This window comes from Oreochromis niloticus, linkage group LG15, assembly GCF_001858045.2.
Source record: "Oreochromis niloticus isolate F11D_XX linkage group LG15, O_niloticus_UMD_NMBU, whole genome shotgun sequence".
Classification (NCBI taxonomy): Eukaryota; Metazoa; Chordata; class Actinopteri; order Cichliformes; family Cichlidae; genus Oreochromis; species Oreochromis niloticus.
The window spans coordinates 5,884,499-5,899,103 of NC_031980.2; the positions used below are offsets into that span (position 1 = coordinate 5,884,499).

The following is a 14,605-nucleotide window of genomic DNA, read 5'->3' on the forward strand; positions in this document are numbered from 1 at the left end:
GTAACGTCCAACCATGCCATCCCCGCCTCCACACGTCTTTCATTGGTCCATTGAGAACAATAATATCTGACGTTTTAGACAGTCATTGGTAAGTTTCTCCGCGAGCTCTCGGGATAACCGTGTAGAAAATTACTTTTATTTCACTGGATTCTCGGAAATAGCTGGATATTGTGATAAGTGACTGCTCGACATATATACGCCCTTAACACGATATATTTTAAAGCGGCAATGACTTTAAATTACAAAAAACAAAATTAATGTTTGATATGTAGTTGGATTTATTTTCCAGCCATTAAAACCTCAAAAAACATCAAACAAAAACATTAGAAGTGAGACTGTAATAGTATCCCATGCTACATAGCATTCATGTTGTGGTTTTCACTGTTAAGGCTAAATCAAGTTAATTTCATGGTGTTATTACAATCTGGGGTCTGGGGCATTAATTTTGACAGATTTATCTGAAGCCACGCCTAAAGTCCTGATGCTGGTGCTGTATTGGCAGGGAGCACAGCGCACAGGACCGCATTGGCTGTTTTTTTTTTTTTTTTTTTCTTTTTTTCATTAGGGTCCCAAACTACACCGAGATTTGGAATATTACGTTATAGTCCTACAGGAAGATGGCGACTGTCATTCATAATCCTTTGAAATCGTAAGTACATTTCTTTTTTGTTATTATTATTTTAATTACTGCATCGTGTAAGAGAAATGTAACGAGCTATTATGACTGTATGGGGATTGCACGCGCTTTTAAATAAGTCTAACATTTAATACCTTTAGCATACACTTGGGCAGTCTCCGTATCTTCAGGTACCGTTGCCTAGTTGCTGTATTGTGTAATACGAATATAAAAGCATGCACTTATGCACGGTGTACGGACGGAAAACATCACGTCCGCGCGCAAATGACTACATTCAGTTTCATTTATGCATAAAGTTGCGGACATTCTACTTTTAAAAATAAATAGAATAAAAACAAATCCGTCTGTCAGAAGTTTGCCTACGGTCCTTATGGGGGATATTTGCGTAGTTAATATAATGCAAGCACTGACACAAAGCTCCCATTGCGCGACTCGTGCTTGTCTGAGCCTGACAAGCACACGCACAGCAGGTTATTACATTAACTTTAATATGTGTGCGTGGAGGAATAAACTGCTTAAAGCCGATCTTGGCGGTTTGAAAATGCATTTGTGGAAAAATGTGTATATGAGCATGGGTTTAAAAAAAAGGTTAATGGGATGGGATCCTAAGTAGAGTAAAGATTTACGGGATAAAACCAACTTTCATTATATCACAGAATGCATGTTCCCCCTCCTGCTGCTGGCTGACGGCAGATGTTTACCACTGGCCATGTGGAATGCGCAGTGTTTGACAGTTTCTTGTGCAAGAGGCAAGTGTTTTAATAATTTGAACGGAATGCTGCTGCGGGTCCCTTAAAATAGATTCTGAAATGATGCTCTTATTTTGTAGAGCTCTTTTTTGTTGTTGTTGACAACCAGAAACATGTCATAAATGGTTACTGTGTGGAGGGGGGTGGACTTAATGCTGCTGTCTTTTACCGAAACAGATTAGGCTGTAGGGAATGAAGGTATATGTGTTTGCTTTTGTGTGCATGTAGAGCAGCAGATTAAAGAGCGTCCCAGTATTTCAGTGTTTCGCTGGGTCCATCTGTTAACAGAGAGGTACACGTAAAAAAAAAAAAAAAGACAGGCTGATGCTGGGGCAGAGGGAGGGAGGGAGTCCCATCTGCCCTTTGCATGCAGCAGGGCTTTCTCAGATAGACACCCCCCACCAATCTAATATCTGCAAAAAAGGGAAAGCAATATGCATATGGACACAGGACCCCACCTACCACAACAGACATACTAGTATAAGCTCAGAGCAAAATAATGAGAGGCAACTGTAATGAAAAGTGTATGTGAAGTGTAATGTGTTGGAATGTAAGACCCAGTATCAAGTAACATGTGAGTTACAACCTTGGGAAGTAAAGTCGCGGTCTACTTTTTAGACAGAGTCTACTGTGTTTGAAACAATAGGCCTTACTTCTGAGTCGTACTCAGGATGTGGCACGTTAATAATGCGCGCTCAGTGAGGACGTGGTAATAATCTAGCCTGCTCTCTTGCCAGTGCCCAGCTCTGACAGATGAGTTATAACCATAAGGAACATGGCAGTAAATATGTCTGGCTTTGTGGACTCGCTCACTCATGTTTAGCAATGCATATTTTCCTCGACCGACTCAAATTCTCATTTTCAAAAAGACTTTTGGTAATTGAATCCTGGGAGGCCGGGTGGGATAATGAGAAGCCGACATGAGAAGTATTCAAATAAGCGCCGCGATTCATATGCAGAGATGTGGATATCGCGCCTGTTACCTTCTTTCATTAGAGTTGGATTTGTAAATAAAAACCAAAGAGCTCAGGTGGGATGTGGTTTGGTTGTGTTTGCACAAGGATTGAGAGAACTTGAACTGAGATTAGAGGAAATGTAAGGGAGATGTAGGGTTGTCAGTGTGTTTGGGGTCGTGTGTTTTTATTGTGGGTTTTTTTTTTTTGCATGTATGCGTGGAAGTGCGCCCCTCCCCCAGTTCTTGTGAGAGGGAGCATGAGTGAGTGATGGAGGAGGGTGGAGGGGTGTCTGTCTGGCTGCATTTAGTCCTGCTGCATACATTTATACTACACTCTGAGCGCTGGGGTGAACCCTGGCCTTTGTCTATCCGAGCTCAGGGAATGGGAATGGAATGGTTTCCAGGCACAGACAATTAAATGGACAGGAACATTTTTTTTTTTTAAATGGAAACCTCCAAGCAGTGATCAATGCTTTTTCTTTTTTTTTCATGTTCTGCACATGGAAACATTTTTCTCTCTCTATGGGTATATGTGAGACTTTGGAGAGCTGAGAGATAAGCATGTGGTATCCTTTACAATATAAAATAGCATATTTTATGTTGGACAAACATTTTATTCTCCACATTTCCTCCAGTGATGCTCATGCTGAGTTGAAATGACTTATGGGTCAAGCCATGTCTACACCTTGCACTCCTTCACCTCTCCTGGCTTCTGGTGTCTCTGGTCCTCCACCCCATCCCTTAGCAAAACAACAGCAAGAGCATCTGAATCAGGGTTTCCCCCCTTCTGCAACACCCTTTCCTCTTCAGCTGTTTGCCCTGCCTCTCTCCTTCTTCCCTCCACCTCGGACTGCACTTTGCACCTTTCCCTTTTACTCCCTTTGTGTGTCTGTTTGCGTACAGGCAAGAGTGTGTGTGTGTGTGTGTGTGTGTGTGTGTGTGCATGAATGCGCTCGTGCGTACGCTCATTTGTGTGTTTGGGAGAAAAATGAGTGTGACAGGGTTTGAAAGGGAACACGTGTGCCCCAGGACATATCGAATCCCCACCCTGTACCCCGCCACCCCCTTTCCCTCCCATTCTGCCTCCTTGGCCCCTCCTCCTCCTCCGTCTCCCTTCTCTATGCTTCGCACTGCTCGACCTACAAAGTGCCGCACAAAGAAGCCGATCCGTACCCACATGCTGTTGCCCTGCTTCGCACATCCCCCTAGGGCTCCTACTTACTCCTATACTGGATTTCATCTCCTCTGACCATCTTTTGCTCAATATGCGGTTAACCTCCAGCATTCCCTAATGCTATTAACTTTCCTTCAAGATGCTGTGTATATGTTGTACTGTCCAGCACAGTCTATTAGAAAGATGTGTCTGTGTAATGTTACAGAGATCATCCTAATTGCTGTATTGTGAAAGCGTTGCCCATACAGCTTTCCATTACCTCTGACTTGGGGCCAGACAGGCACACAACATTTAAACAGTTCTGCATGTTTCAGGGCTCCACCTCTAAAATCTTTGACACAGTCTCTTTTGCAGGATTGTTCAGTTTTCCTGTAACTCAAGACTTTTGTCTATTGAACTGCAAATGCCACAACTGTAGTGTACTGCGGAGTGAAAAAAACATTTCAGAAAACTTGCCATACTGTTATAGTCCATGACATAAGTCATTATTTAATTAGCAGTCAGTGAATATACTGCTCCAATACAGTACAAAAGCTGCTAATTTAAACTATAATTAATAAAAAACAAAAATTGCATGCCATGTATTGATGAACCGCTTATACACCTATATGTGAATAACAGTACTGGGTCACCTGTACATGAAACCTATAGCACCTGCTTGACCATGGAAAGCCTGCCGTGACGCTTCCAGTGCACAGTTTTTGTGCTGATGTTAATGTTAGATGAGGTCTGAAACTCTGCATTTACTGAGTGAGCAGATTTTTGGTAACTTATGAGCCTCATCAGTCGATGACCCCACTCTGTACATGGTCTGCCACTTCATACTGTGGTTGAGTTTCTGTGTTCCTTAAAACTTCCACTTTGCAATGTTACATGCTACTACAGCATCACGCTCAGATTCAGTAAACTCTTTATTCTTTCAGTAATGTTTGTGGATAGGTGTGTGATTTTATACCTGTGGCAATGGGCATGATAATGCCAGAAATCAAAGATTAAGAGGTGTAGCCCAATACTTTTGTCCATATAGTGTGTACCAAAAACCTGGCCTTGATGGCCTTGATGACTGATATCAGCCTATCAGCACATAGCATTTACAAATTTAAGTGTAGCTTTTGTGTCACTCCAGTTTCATAAACTAGTGTGATAAAGAGCTGCCTACATATCAAAATCCCTAAATCTCTGCCTAAAATTTCACTGAAGTTAAAAAACCCCCCAAATGTTTCTTTCATGCAGTAGTTTACTTAAAATGATATCCTTTTAATAATTTTAAAATGCCAATAACTGTAGTGAAAGAGCAACAGTTTAATCTGCTACACATTCACACCTGCAAACATGCCTGCCCCCAGACACACAGACGCTCATCCAAAAGCAGGCTCAGTTTAATATGCTGTAATTAGGGTCGCATTTTGTGGTTAAGAATTGGAACAATATTAGTCGGTGCGTCCTGGAGTTCACCTACAAAAAGCATTTTTGCACGTTAGCAGATGTAAGAATATCTCATATTTGTGTTCAAAAGAAAATCGGCCCGTTAATTTTACCATCCATTTTCTTCCACCTGTCCAAAACAGCATTGCGGGAAGGGAGCCTATCCCAGCTGTCATAGGGCAAGAGGTGGGGTACACACTGGACAGACTGTCAGTCTATGGTACATGGCACTTTTCTTATTTTATGTGACCATTCATAATGGTGTTTTGTGAGTTTATTTGTTACAAAAAATTGCTAAACTAAGCACTAAAGTGCTTTTAACTTTTACAAGCCAGTATAACTCACCCTTGTTAAATTAATGTAACTTAACAATTAAGCTTAACGTTGAATCAGATGACCCTGAACCATCCTGTAGTTATGCTGCAGGGGTATAGGCCTAGGCTGTTGGGGGCTTCCCATGATGCACTGAGCACTTCTTCTTCACTCATCTGTTTTCACTCTCTGTGTGTTTATATACCACTACTGCATGTAATCATTAGTTATTATTAAACTCTGGCTCTATTTCTCATAGGGTGTCTTTTGTCCTGTGTCTCTGCTGTCTTCTCTTTCCCCTCACCACCAAGTGGTCGCGGCAGATGGTTGCCCATCCCTGAGCCTGGTTCCACCATGGGTTTCTTCCTGTTAAAAGGGAGTTTTTCCTTCCCACTGTCACCAAGTGCTTCCTCATAGGTGGTCGTGTGATTGTTGAGGGTTCTTTCTAATATTGTAGGGTCTTTACCTTACAATATAAAGTGCCTTGAGGTGATTATTGTTGTGAATTGGCACCATATAAATAAAATAGAATAGAATTTATTTTTTCAAGGCAACAGGTTTGGATAATAAGTAAAGGCAATTTATCACACATGGGAACAAAAGTGTTAAATCTTCACATTTGAGAACACAGGTCTAAATTTTTGGGGCCTTTTCTTTTTGTGTTAAAAATGATTGAAATGATTGCAAAGACTGTTAAAAAACAAAGCAAATAATCAGCTGTGAGATATAGTAGCACGTTATAGCAAACTGAGATGGGATCAAAACAGCAAGAAAACAGAGTCTTGAGAGATTAACGCAAATGTGAAGAGATGGATGACAGTGATTTATTTTGCTGTTGATGAGTTCTTTCAGTGGCTAAATATTCAATTCACCGAGGAGGAAGAGAAAGTGACAGATACGAGTAAGACTGATGAAGAGAAATGACAGCAGATATCCAAACACAAAGGCTGATTAATGGAGCCTCCACTCCCCTTGGCTAAGGACTGAGTACCACATTAAATATTCATAACGTTCATTAGCCCTTTTTGGGACTTCCTTCTCTGGCATGTGTGCGTGTGAGACCCTGTTTGTTCACCTTGAGTTGAATGCAAATGAAATTAGCCCCTCAACTGTTCAATGATGTCTCCCTTTAACTGTGATACATCATTAATGGGTACCTGTGAGGGCAATAGCCCCTGATATCCAAACACAGAACAAAGGATGCGATTGAAATGTTCTTTACCTCTGTAAGCTTTTACCGATAGACCTACCTGTGCCTATAGGTATAGAATTAGCCTTAGCTGATGAAATAGTGATCCAAGACGGATGAAACCTATACTGACTGTTACATACACAGCTCTTTTGTGCCAGCATGGAGCGAGCTGAAACAGTCGTAGTGGTGCACACAGACACAAAAACACACTTAACAACTGCAGATTCCATCAGTATCCAGGAAGCTGGTGTCCAAGAGGAATGCGTTCCCTGACATGCAAAACTCGCCTTACATAAGCTCCATCACTGCGCTCAGCCATACAGTTAACTCACGGTTGGAGAACAGAGCAATTGAGGATAGTCAAATCAAGTTTGGGTAGGAATGTCTCAGGACACGCAAGCTGCAGACAGAAGTCTTGGAGGCATCCTCATACACTATTTACTCTCACATAATGAATACAACACACAGACAAATGCACAGCAGGCAAACGAGCTGTGCACGAACACTCACTTACGTAAGAGTTTATGAAGCCGCCCGGGGAGGTTATGCAGACGCTTTGTTGTCGGAAACGGGACAGAAACGTACAGGCAATATGGGATGACACGGGGAGGGAAAAAAATGAGGGAGGAAGGATGAGGAGAAATACCCGTAGGTCCACATACACACACACACACACAATTCAATCCAGCCAACTGATAGTGACAGCAGAGATAACACTTTACCTCTGGGAACGTGAGTTATGTGACAGGAAGTCTCTTCTGGAGATTTGGATTTGAGTGGATCACTGTGACTGCTGGTCTCATACTGTAAAAACACGTGTCACAAAAAGCACCAGCTGCATCCCTCATTTCTGGAGGTCTCTGCACAAAAACTTTAGTCAACATGAAGAGAATTATTCCTGATATAAATGAATTCCAGTCCACAGTCACCAGCAGATTTGAGTTAGAGAAATCTATAACACAAACAGCAGTTTGACTTATATTTGTGGACTTATGGGGATCACTTGTTGGACTGTTTATTGCCTGGTAGCAATCTTGGAGTCTCTTCTGGCTGCCTGTTTCTGAAAGGAGTTGCTTCTCTCTGACATTAATTCAAAGTCATTTTTGTAGCACTGTGGATTAGATTAAATACCTCTTTTGATAACAATTCACAGACAAGACAGTGAGCTTTGATAGGATTTAAGTGGTATTTCTGCAATTATCATTCCTTAATAAGACGAATAGCTAGAGTTAAATGTGATGATTTATCCAAAGTGCATGTGCTGTGCATCCAGATATGGGACACAACAGTCCTTTGTATGTTTCCAGACGTGATATGTTTTCCACTAGGACTTTTTGCCTCCCATAAAAAGCCATTTCTGTTACTGCATTTACAAAACTATACCCTCTAAAGCTAATTGTTGGACTTGAAGATAAGGCCAAATTTTGAGAGCCAAAAAGGTCACCAAGCAATAAAAGGTACAGATTTGCACGATTCCTTCTACATTTTGACGTGTGGTCAAACCCAGTAAAGAGGGTTCTGGGTTTAGACGAGCCTTTGTTCTCCCTGCAGATGCAACATGTGGGGAGTAAAACTAGGAAAACATCCTTGTCCAGATGCACCAGTATAGCCAAAGTCGAGGATCACATTTAACAAATTTGAAAAACATGCAGCTGCCATTTGTTCTACACATGTCCGATTGTTCAGTTTTCTCTCTCCCTATTCCTATTTATGTCCTCTTTGTTCTTACAAAGTAGGCACCCCCATCTTACTTCTTATGTGACACTCACCCCCTCTTTTCCTTCATCTTATGCATGCACTACCTGGTTCACGCTCCACTGCTAGTCACTCCACTTCTTACCCTTCTCCCTCTCCGCTATCCATCCCTCCTTCCTCCACCCTCTGCACCCTCCATCTCCAAACACTGCACATCTTTGTGAGATTCAGTGTGACCAGAGAGCTGGTCTTTGTCCAGCTTGGCATTCTTTACATATCTGTGCGCAGTATCCACAGACCGCCCGTCTTAGCTTGGCCAGTCAGAGAGACGGGTGATAGGCAGCCAGATAGACTTGTATGTAAATAAACAGAAAAGCTGACGCTGTTCTGCTGCTTTCGATATGTTCCAGCCAAGCAACAGAAAGTCCTAGTGGCATTATGGAAAACAACCTCCTTGACACTAATTATGCTGCATTGGATTAAATGATCAGGGATTTCATGCTAAACAGAAAAGTCTCTTTTACATGTGTCTAATTTAAGAAAGACTTAATCATTAAGGGAAGCAAATAAATCTTGGTTTGTTCTCTCTGGCTCTAATGATCTTAGCTGCAGAAATCCTGCTGTGAGACTGGGACTGTATAGGTTATTGATGTTTCACATCCTGATTTGTATCCTCTTATCAGTCGATGCACATCTGTTTATAGCACATCTGTTGTGTGGACTTCATTGTGGCACACTTAGTCATCTATAAATTTGACAGCATGAAACATTTCATCTTTTCTAATGGTTCCTAATCATTTCCTGTTATTTTTGTCCTCGCTGTTCTAATGCCGATTGCTTTCAGTTCAGCTGCCTTTACGCTGTAAAGCCAGAAAAGGTTTTTGTATTATACTAACACCCAGTTGATATCCAATTTATACTAGTGGCATTAACAATCCACAAATGTTAGCATTTAGTTAATAAGATATAAACAGCAGGAATTTGTTGTGAGTGACTCAGTAGCCACATATAATACATTTAATTCAGATGTTAAATGAATGGGGCAGTTGATGTAGAAGTAAATGCTAACAAACCTGATGGATTACATTGGAATCAAAGCTGCGTGTGCCTGTTTTCCTAACATGTTCTTCGTGTTTCTCTGTGGACAGGCTTGGCGACCAGTTCTATAAGGAGGCCATCGAACACTGTAGGAACTACAATGCCCGACTCTGTGCAGAGCGCAGCGTGCGCATGCCCTTCTTGGACTCACAAACTGGTGTGGCACAGAACAACTGTTACATCTGGATGGAAAAGCACCAACGTCAGCCAGGTGAGAAACACTGCAAAGGTTGAAAAATGTAGCAAAATTTATTCATTCATTAAGTCTGCATTTAGGAATATCTGCATTTTTTTGCTTCAGGGAGACGATTGACGTCACTCTCGTTTAAAAATTCAATGTAAGGCTACAGCTACTGGCTGCAGCACTGAATGCAAACAGTAGTAAAAATGTAAACTTCTAATCTGTACTGCCACTAGTGTGGATTTTTTTACTCACTAAATATGTCATATGTAAAGCACTGATCAGGCTCTATTCATGAATGTGTTCATAAAAAAAATAAAAATCATTCTTGAGTAGGTGTACCATTTAACTCACTGGGTTAAACAAATGACCCATATGCCATGAGGCTAACGCAGCAGCCCAGATTTGAAACCGCCTCAGGCCATTTTTTGCATGTCTTCCTCTTACTAAAATAAATCAACTAAAAAAAAATCTTGAATAAAGTACCTGGGCTATGGTTATAACTCTATAGCTACATGTTGGCAGATATTAGAGCCCAACCAATTTATCAATGGGGCAATATTTTCAGCTGATATTATCCTTGGTCTGATCTATCAGTACTGACATTTTTACCATCTGATAAATAAATACTTCAAAAAACAGCTTTTATATTGCATAGTTTGTCCAGAGGGCGCTCTGCAACATCCCTATCAGGCTCTCAGCAGACTGGGCAGAGTCACATTTCCCTAACAAATGTTAGGGAAATCTGTTCATGTTTTGTGTGTCTGAAAGAAAAAAATATCGACCAACATATCAGATAATTGAACTTTTAAATCACTAAATATCAGCATCAGTATTCGTCTTTAAAATCCTGTATCATCAGTGTCTAGGAGATATTATATATCAACTAACTGAACTTCATCAAATCTTGTGAGTGTAGTTTATGTTTTGTGTAACATGGCACACTATGTTTATAATAAATCTTTTTTTGGCCAACAAAGCTACAGTAACTCTTTATGGAGCTGAAAGAATTTAAACTAAAAAAAAAAAACCTTTAAAAAGAACCACATTATTTGTTTGCTTTTGGCATCTGAATTATGATTTTGGCCCGAAAATAGTTTCTCAGATTTAAGAAAAGAAGGAAGAACAGCTCCCCTCCTCCGTTCAAATGTAATAGAATATACAAACAGTCAGTCTACAACTCACTCATTGATACAGTATATCTGCTAACAAAAGCCAAAAGTCTGAATTACTGCTGGATTAATTTTTTGGCCAGAAATAATCACTCCTCAGGGAATATTGAAATGAGCCTGCCAGGAAACCAGTGCAGACTCCAGGAAATGACTGTGAAATATAGCATGTTAATTTGCGAGCTTTACAAGTTCTGGTAGGTGAATTTAGAGCTGGGCTAGCTATCAGCTTTTGCCTTCCAGTTTTTACGCTAAGCTAAGATGAACAGCCTCATGCTGGAGCTTCATCTTCACTGCACAGGCATGAGAGTGGTATCAATCTTCTCGCCCAACTTGCTGCAGGAAAGTTAATAAACATATATCAGAAAACACTGATAAATGTGAATTCATGTATTTCCTCCATCAGTAAAAAAAAGTCTGCCAGCTCATCTTTTGTATATTCCCCGAGTTACTGTTTGCTGATTTATCCTTAAGCACTTAGAATGCATTATGCACATCTGGTTCTTCTGTAAAGCCAAAGGGAACAATCTGCTATTTACTGGGAGCTGGACACAAATAGCCTGCTCTCCATCTTGTATGCAAAGCCCTTCAGGCCACACCCTATACTTTGTGGCAGACCTAAGTCACATTATATGCATTTATTCTAGGTTTATCCCTCCCCCTCCATCTCTTGATTTTTATTCACCGCTCATGCAGACTTAAAACCCCTGTTTTTCATCTCTCCCTCCTACGTGGCTATTGGTGGAATACGATTAAGGTTTGAGAGCAAACAGCATTTGACTGGAAAAAGTAAAACTGTATCTTCTCAACATTAGCATACTGATGTATCTTTTGGTACTTCTTAGATAAATGTAATTAAAAATCTTCAAAGAGCTGCAATTTTAGCTTGCGAGTGATAAATAGTCTCTAGAGTTTGATCACAAGAGCTGGACCCCTCTGAATATGTGGGGTAGTGCCTGAGCACTACTGAAATTATATTACAACATATTAAGTGTCAGGAAAGAGCAGGCCTCTGTGTGCATTACTGTGTTTGTGTGTTGCAGAGCTCAATGCAAGGTTTGTTAAAATGGTATGCTTGCCAGTGGTTGTTAAAATTCTTCCTGTGTGCCTGTGTGCCTCTCTGTGTGTACATATATATGGATACAAATGTGTGTGTGTATGTGTGTGTGTTTCCAGGCCAGGCAGCAGGACAGATGTATACCTACCCCGCTCGTTGCTGGAGAAAGAAGAGGCGACTCCACCCTCCCCTGGATCCCCAGCTCCGCCTGTGTGAGCTTCGACTAGGTGAGACAAACACAGCCCAGCCATGGAGTGAAGTCAAGACCCACAGTTACACAACGGAGCCTACTTTAATGCATTTTATTTTATTTATTCATGCCACCACATAAATACATCTGTTTTATTTGTGGCCTCTGTGCTGCTGGGTATCTGCATGGAGCTATTGCGCACGCTTGCTGTCTGGCCATCTGGCTCGGGTTAGCCCGTCTCTCCTACCAGGTCTCCAGGTTCATTTTCTCCCTCGAATCAATGCCTCCTCTCTCTCTGTTCTGTGGCTATAGGGTACGTATGCATAGGCACACAAACACCCCCCCCCCCACAAACACACACACACACACACACACATGACTCTTGCTCCCCGTTGCACCACAGAAGCACCCTAACTGGGCCTCTATAATCATTTGTCCATGAGGCATAACAATGTAAGTGAGTCCTATGAGGTGGAAGTGTGTTCTCTCTTATGAGTGTGTGCATCCATGCATGCATACAGAATGTGTGTTATAACGGATGGGGTGGGATTTTAGCAAAGGAATGCCCCCAGGAACCTGTGAAGGAGGGGAATGAAGGCAAGTCTTTGTTTCTGCTTTTCTACTCTATTGTTTCCCCCTCGCTGTCTTCCAGATGCAATCTAATACTCTGGAGCTTTCCGCTAAGAATGACTTGCTTTGCTTTTAAGACGAGGACAGAGAGTCCTTCTGATGAGGAAAAAAACAACAACAAAAAAAGCCCAAAAGCTACAGCTAACCAGCTCATCAACCAACAAGCTTGCATGAAAACAGAAGAAATTAGAGAAGGCGACACTGTAGTTAATGAGGCCTGCAAAACTTTTGGATGCCGAGAAGTGCAGAAATCTTGACTTTTGTTTTTGAGATATCCTATTGTGTAGTTTGGCCCAGATGTCTATCATAACAAAACAGAAGAATGTGAATTCTCCCCTTGTGGGGTTTTGCAAAATGCTTTATGTTTATTTAATGCTTCCTGAGCAGAGAGGTTTGTCTCTCTGAGTGAATACACAGAAGCCATGCCACATATGAATTCCTTGTTTTTGTAGAGTTTCGCTTTTTCTTTTTCACGTCCCAGCTCATGTTAGGGTTTCAGGAACCATTTTTCTGTCCTCTCAACTAGTCTTGTATATAGCAGGTTAAAACAAAACACATAAGATCTGTGTAGGAGCAGCAGAAGCCAAGAAATCCTGACTGTGAAGTCACTCTCAAAATCTCACAAAGCAACTCAGTGGCATCGTTCATCGTGCCCACTTCTTTCAAACATCCAAAAACCTCTTTCTGTCACCTCTTTTGCTCCTCTAGAGGGAAAGAAGGTGTTGTGCAACTGCTTTCACAGGCTGAAGATGAGTAAACTGGACTTTACATGTGAAATTATTGATGCACACCTAAGAATTTAAATCCAGGCAATTTGTGCATGCATGTATTAAATGAGGCAATGGGTTCTTTAGCCAAAAAAAGAAGGTAAAGACACGAATGAAGGACAATCTAGAGGAGGAAAGTGGGTTTCATGTACAGGAAGGAGGCTGTCAAAAGAGACCAAAGTAAAGGACAATGTGTGTGTGCTGGGGAGGGGAGGCAGAGCGGTGATTGAATGAAGAAAACACAGAGGCAGTGCAAGCACAAAGTCATAGCATACAAAAAGACAAATGAGAGGAGGAGGAAGAGGAGGAGAAGGGAAGACGCAGAGGTACAGAAGCTCTGTATTCAATAAGTGTCTTACATCCTCAGCAGCTGTGCTCGCTCCCTGCTTTTCTTATCACAGCCTTAGTTTCATTCGGCTCTCATCCTGGTATTAGAGATGAAAGGAGAGGACAAAGAGGCAGGGCTGCTGCAGCAAGTTCGTCTCTGTAGAAATGAACAGAGCAAAAGCAGGAACGATGAAGGAGATTAGATAGGGGGAGAAATAAAGAAGAATGAGAGATATGAGAAATATTTCAGGCTTAAAAGCAGTGAGTGTTTTTTTAAAATATATGTATTTGGCTAATTTCCTTCCCATAGCACACTTGTCTTATCTTTTATTGATGTTGGATCTGGTAGCCTGCTTTTCATTATTCCCAATGCTCCCACTTTCCTCATAAAACCTCGTCCACCCCGATGATAATCATTAAACTCTGTCGCCTACCATCTGTGCTAAATTACCACAACTGCACCTCACATAATAAAAGGATAAATAAAATAAATCGACTAGACGACCTGTTAACGAATGACTTTGAGGCATTTAGGCAAAATGTAACTAAATACACGTGTAAGTAACCACAGCGCTGAGCTTTCTTCTTCCTCTGTATTTATAGGAAGATATATTTACTTTTAAATGCCGTCACTCTATTTTCCTTTAATATCATCATCCTATCATCATTTTATCATGCCAGCGGCAGCCTGGAGAGCATAGGCCGACATGAGCTGCATGGCTCACAGGCGACTTCTTATGGTGGAATATATGTTTTCAGTTTAGTAGCTTAATCTAGCATACTGCAATAAAAAAATGTTTTTAAATTTTTTACAGATGGATTTGAGCATCACTGTGGTTCTGTCAGGAGATTTATACTGTAAAGTTGTACTTGTAAGTGTCGAGAAGCATGAGGTGCAGTGTGAAAGGATGCATTCACATAAGCGCTTTACTTATAGCAGCCTTATACCCCAAGTGCTCCTTCTGCCTGACCACAGGTTAAACAGCGTTTAGCCACTTTGGTACGAAATGCCGGGATGAAAAAGTGGGATTAAAACACACAGGTTGA

At 41.2% G+C, this 14,605-nt stretch overlaps 1 protein-coding gene across 7 annotated transcripts in view; it reads left to right on the forward strand.

The window, feature by feature from the left end:
- The window catches only part of dpf3 (double PHD fingers 3), a 26,214-nt gene continuing 11,609 nt past the window's right edge, over positions 1-14,605 (forward strand). For 6 of the 7 annotated variants that reach the window (XM_025898597.1, XM_003440780.4, XM_025898599.1 and 3 more), the window contains exons 1-3: positions 172-649; positions 9,288-9,448; positions 11,764-11,871. In XM_025898597.1, coding sequence (XP_025754382.1) covers positions 618-649; positions 9,288-9,448; positions 11,764-11,871 — 301 coding nt within the window. In that variant the 5' untranslated portion in view covers positions 172-617. Of the gene's footprint in view, positions 89-171; positions 650-9,287; positions 9,449-11,763; positions 11,872-14,605 lie in introns of those variants that run through there. The other variant, XM_025898598.1, reaches the window with a different exon arrangement.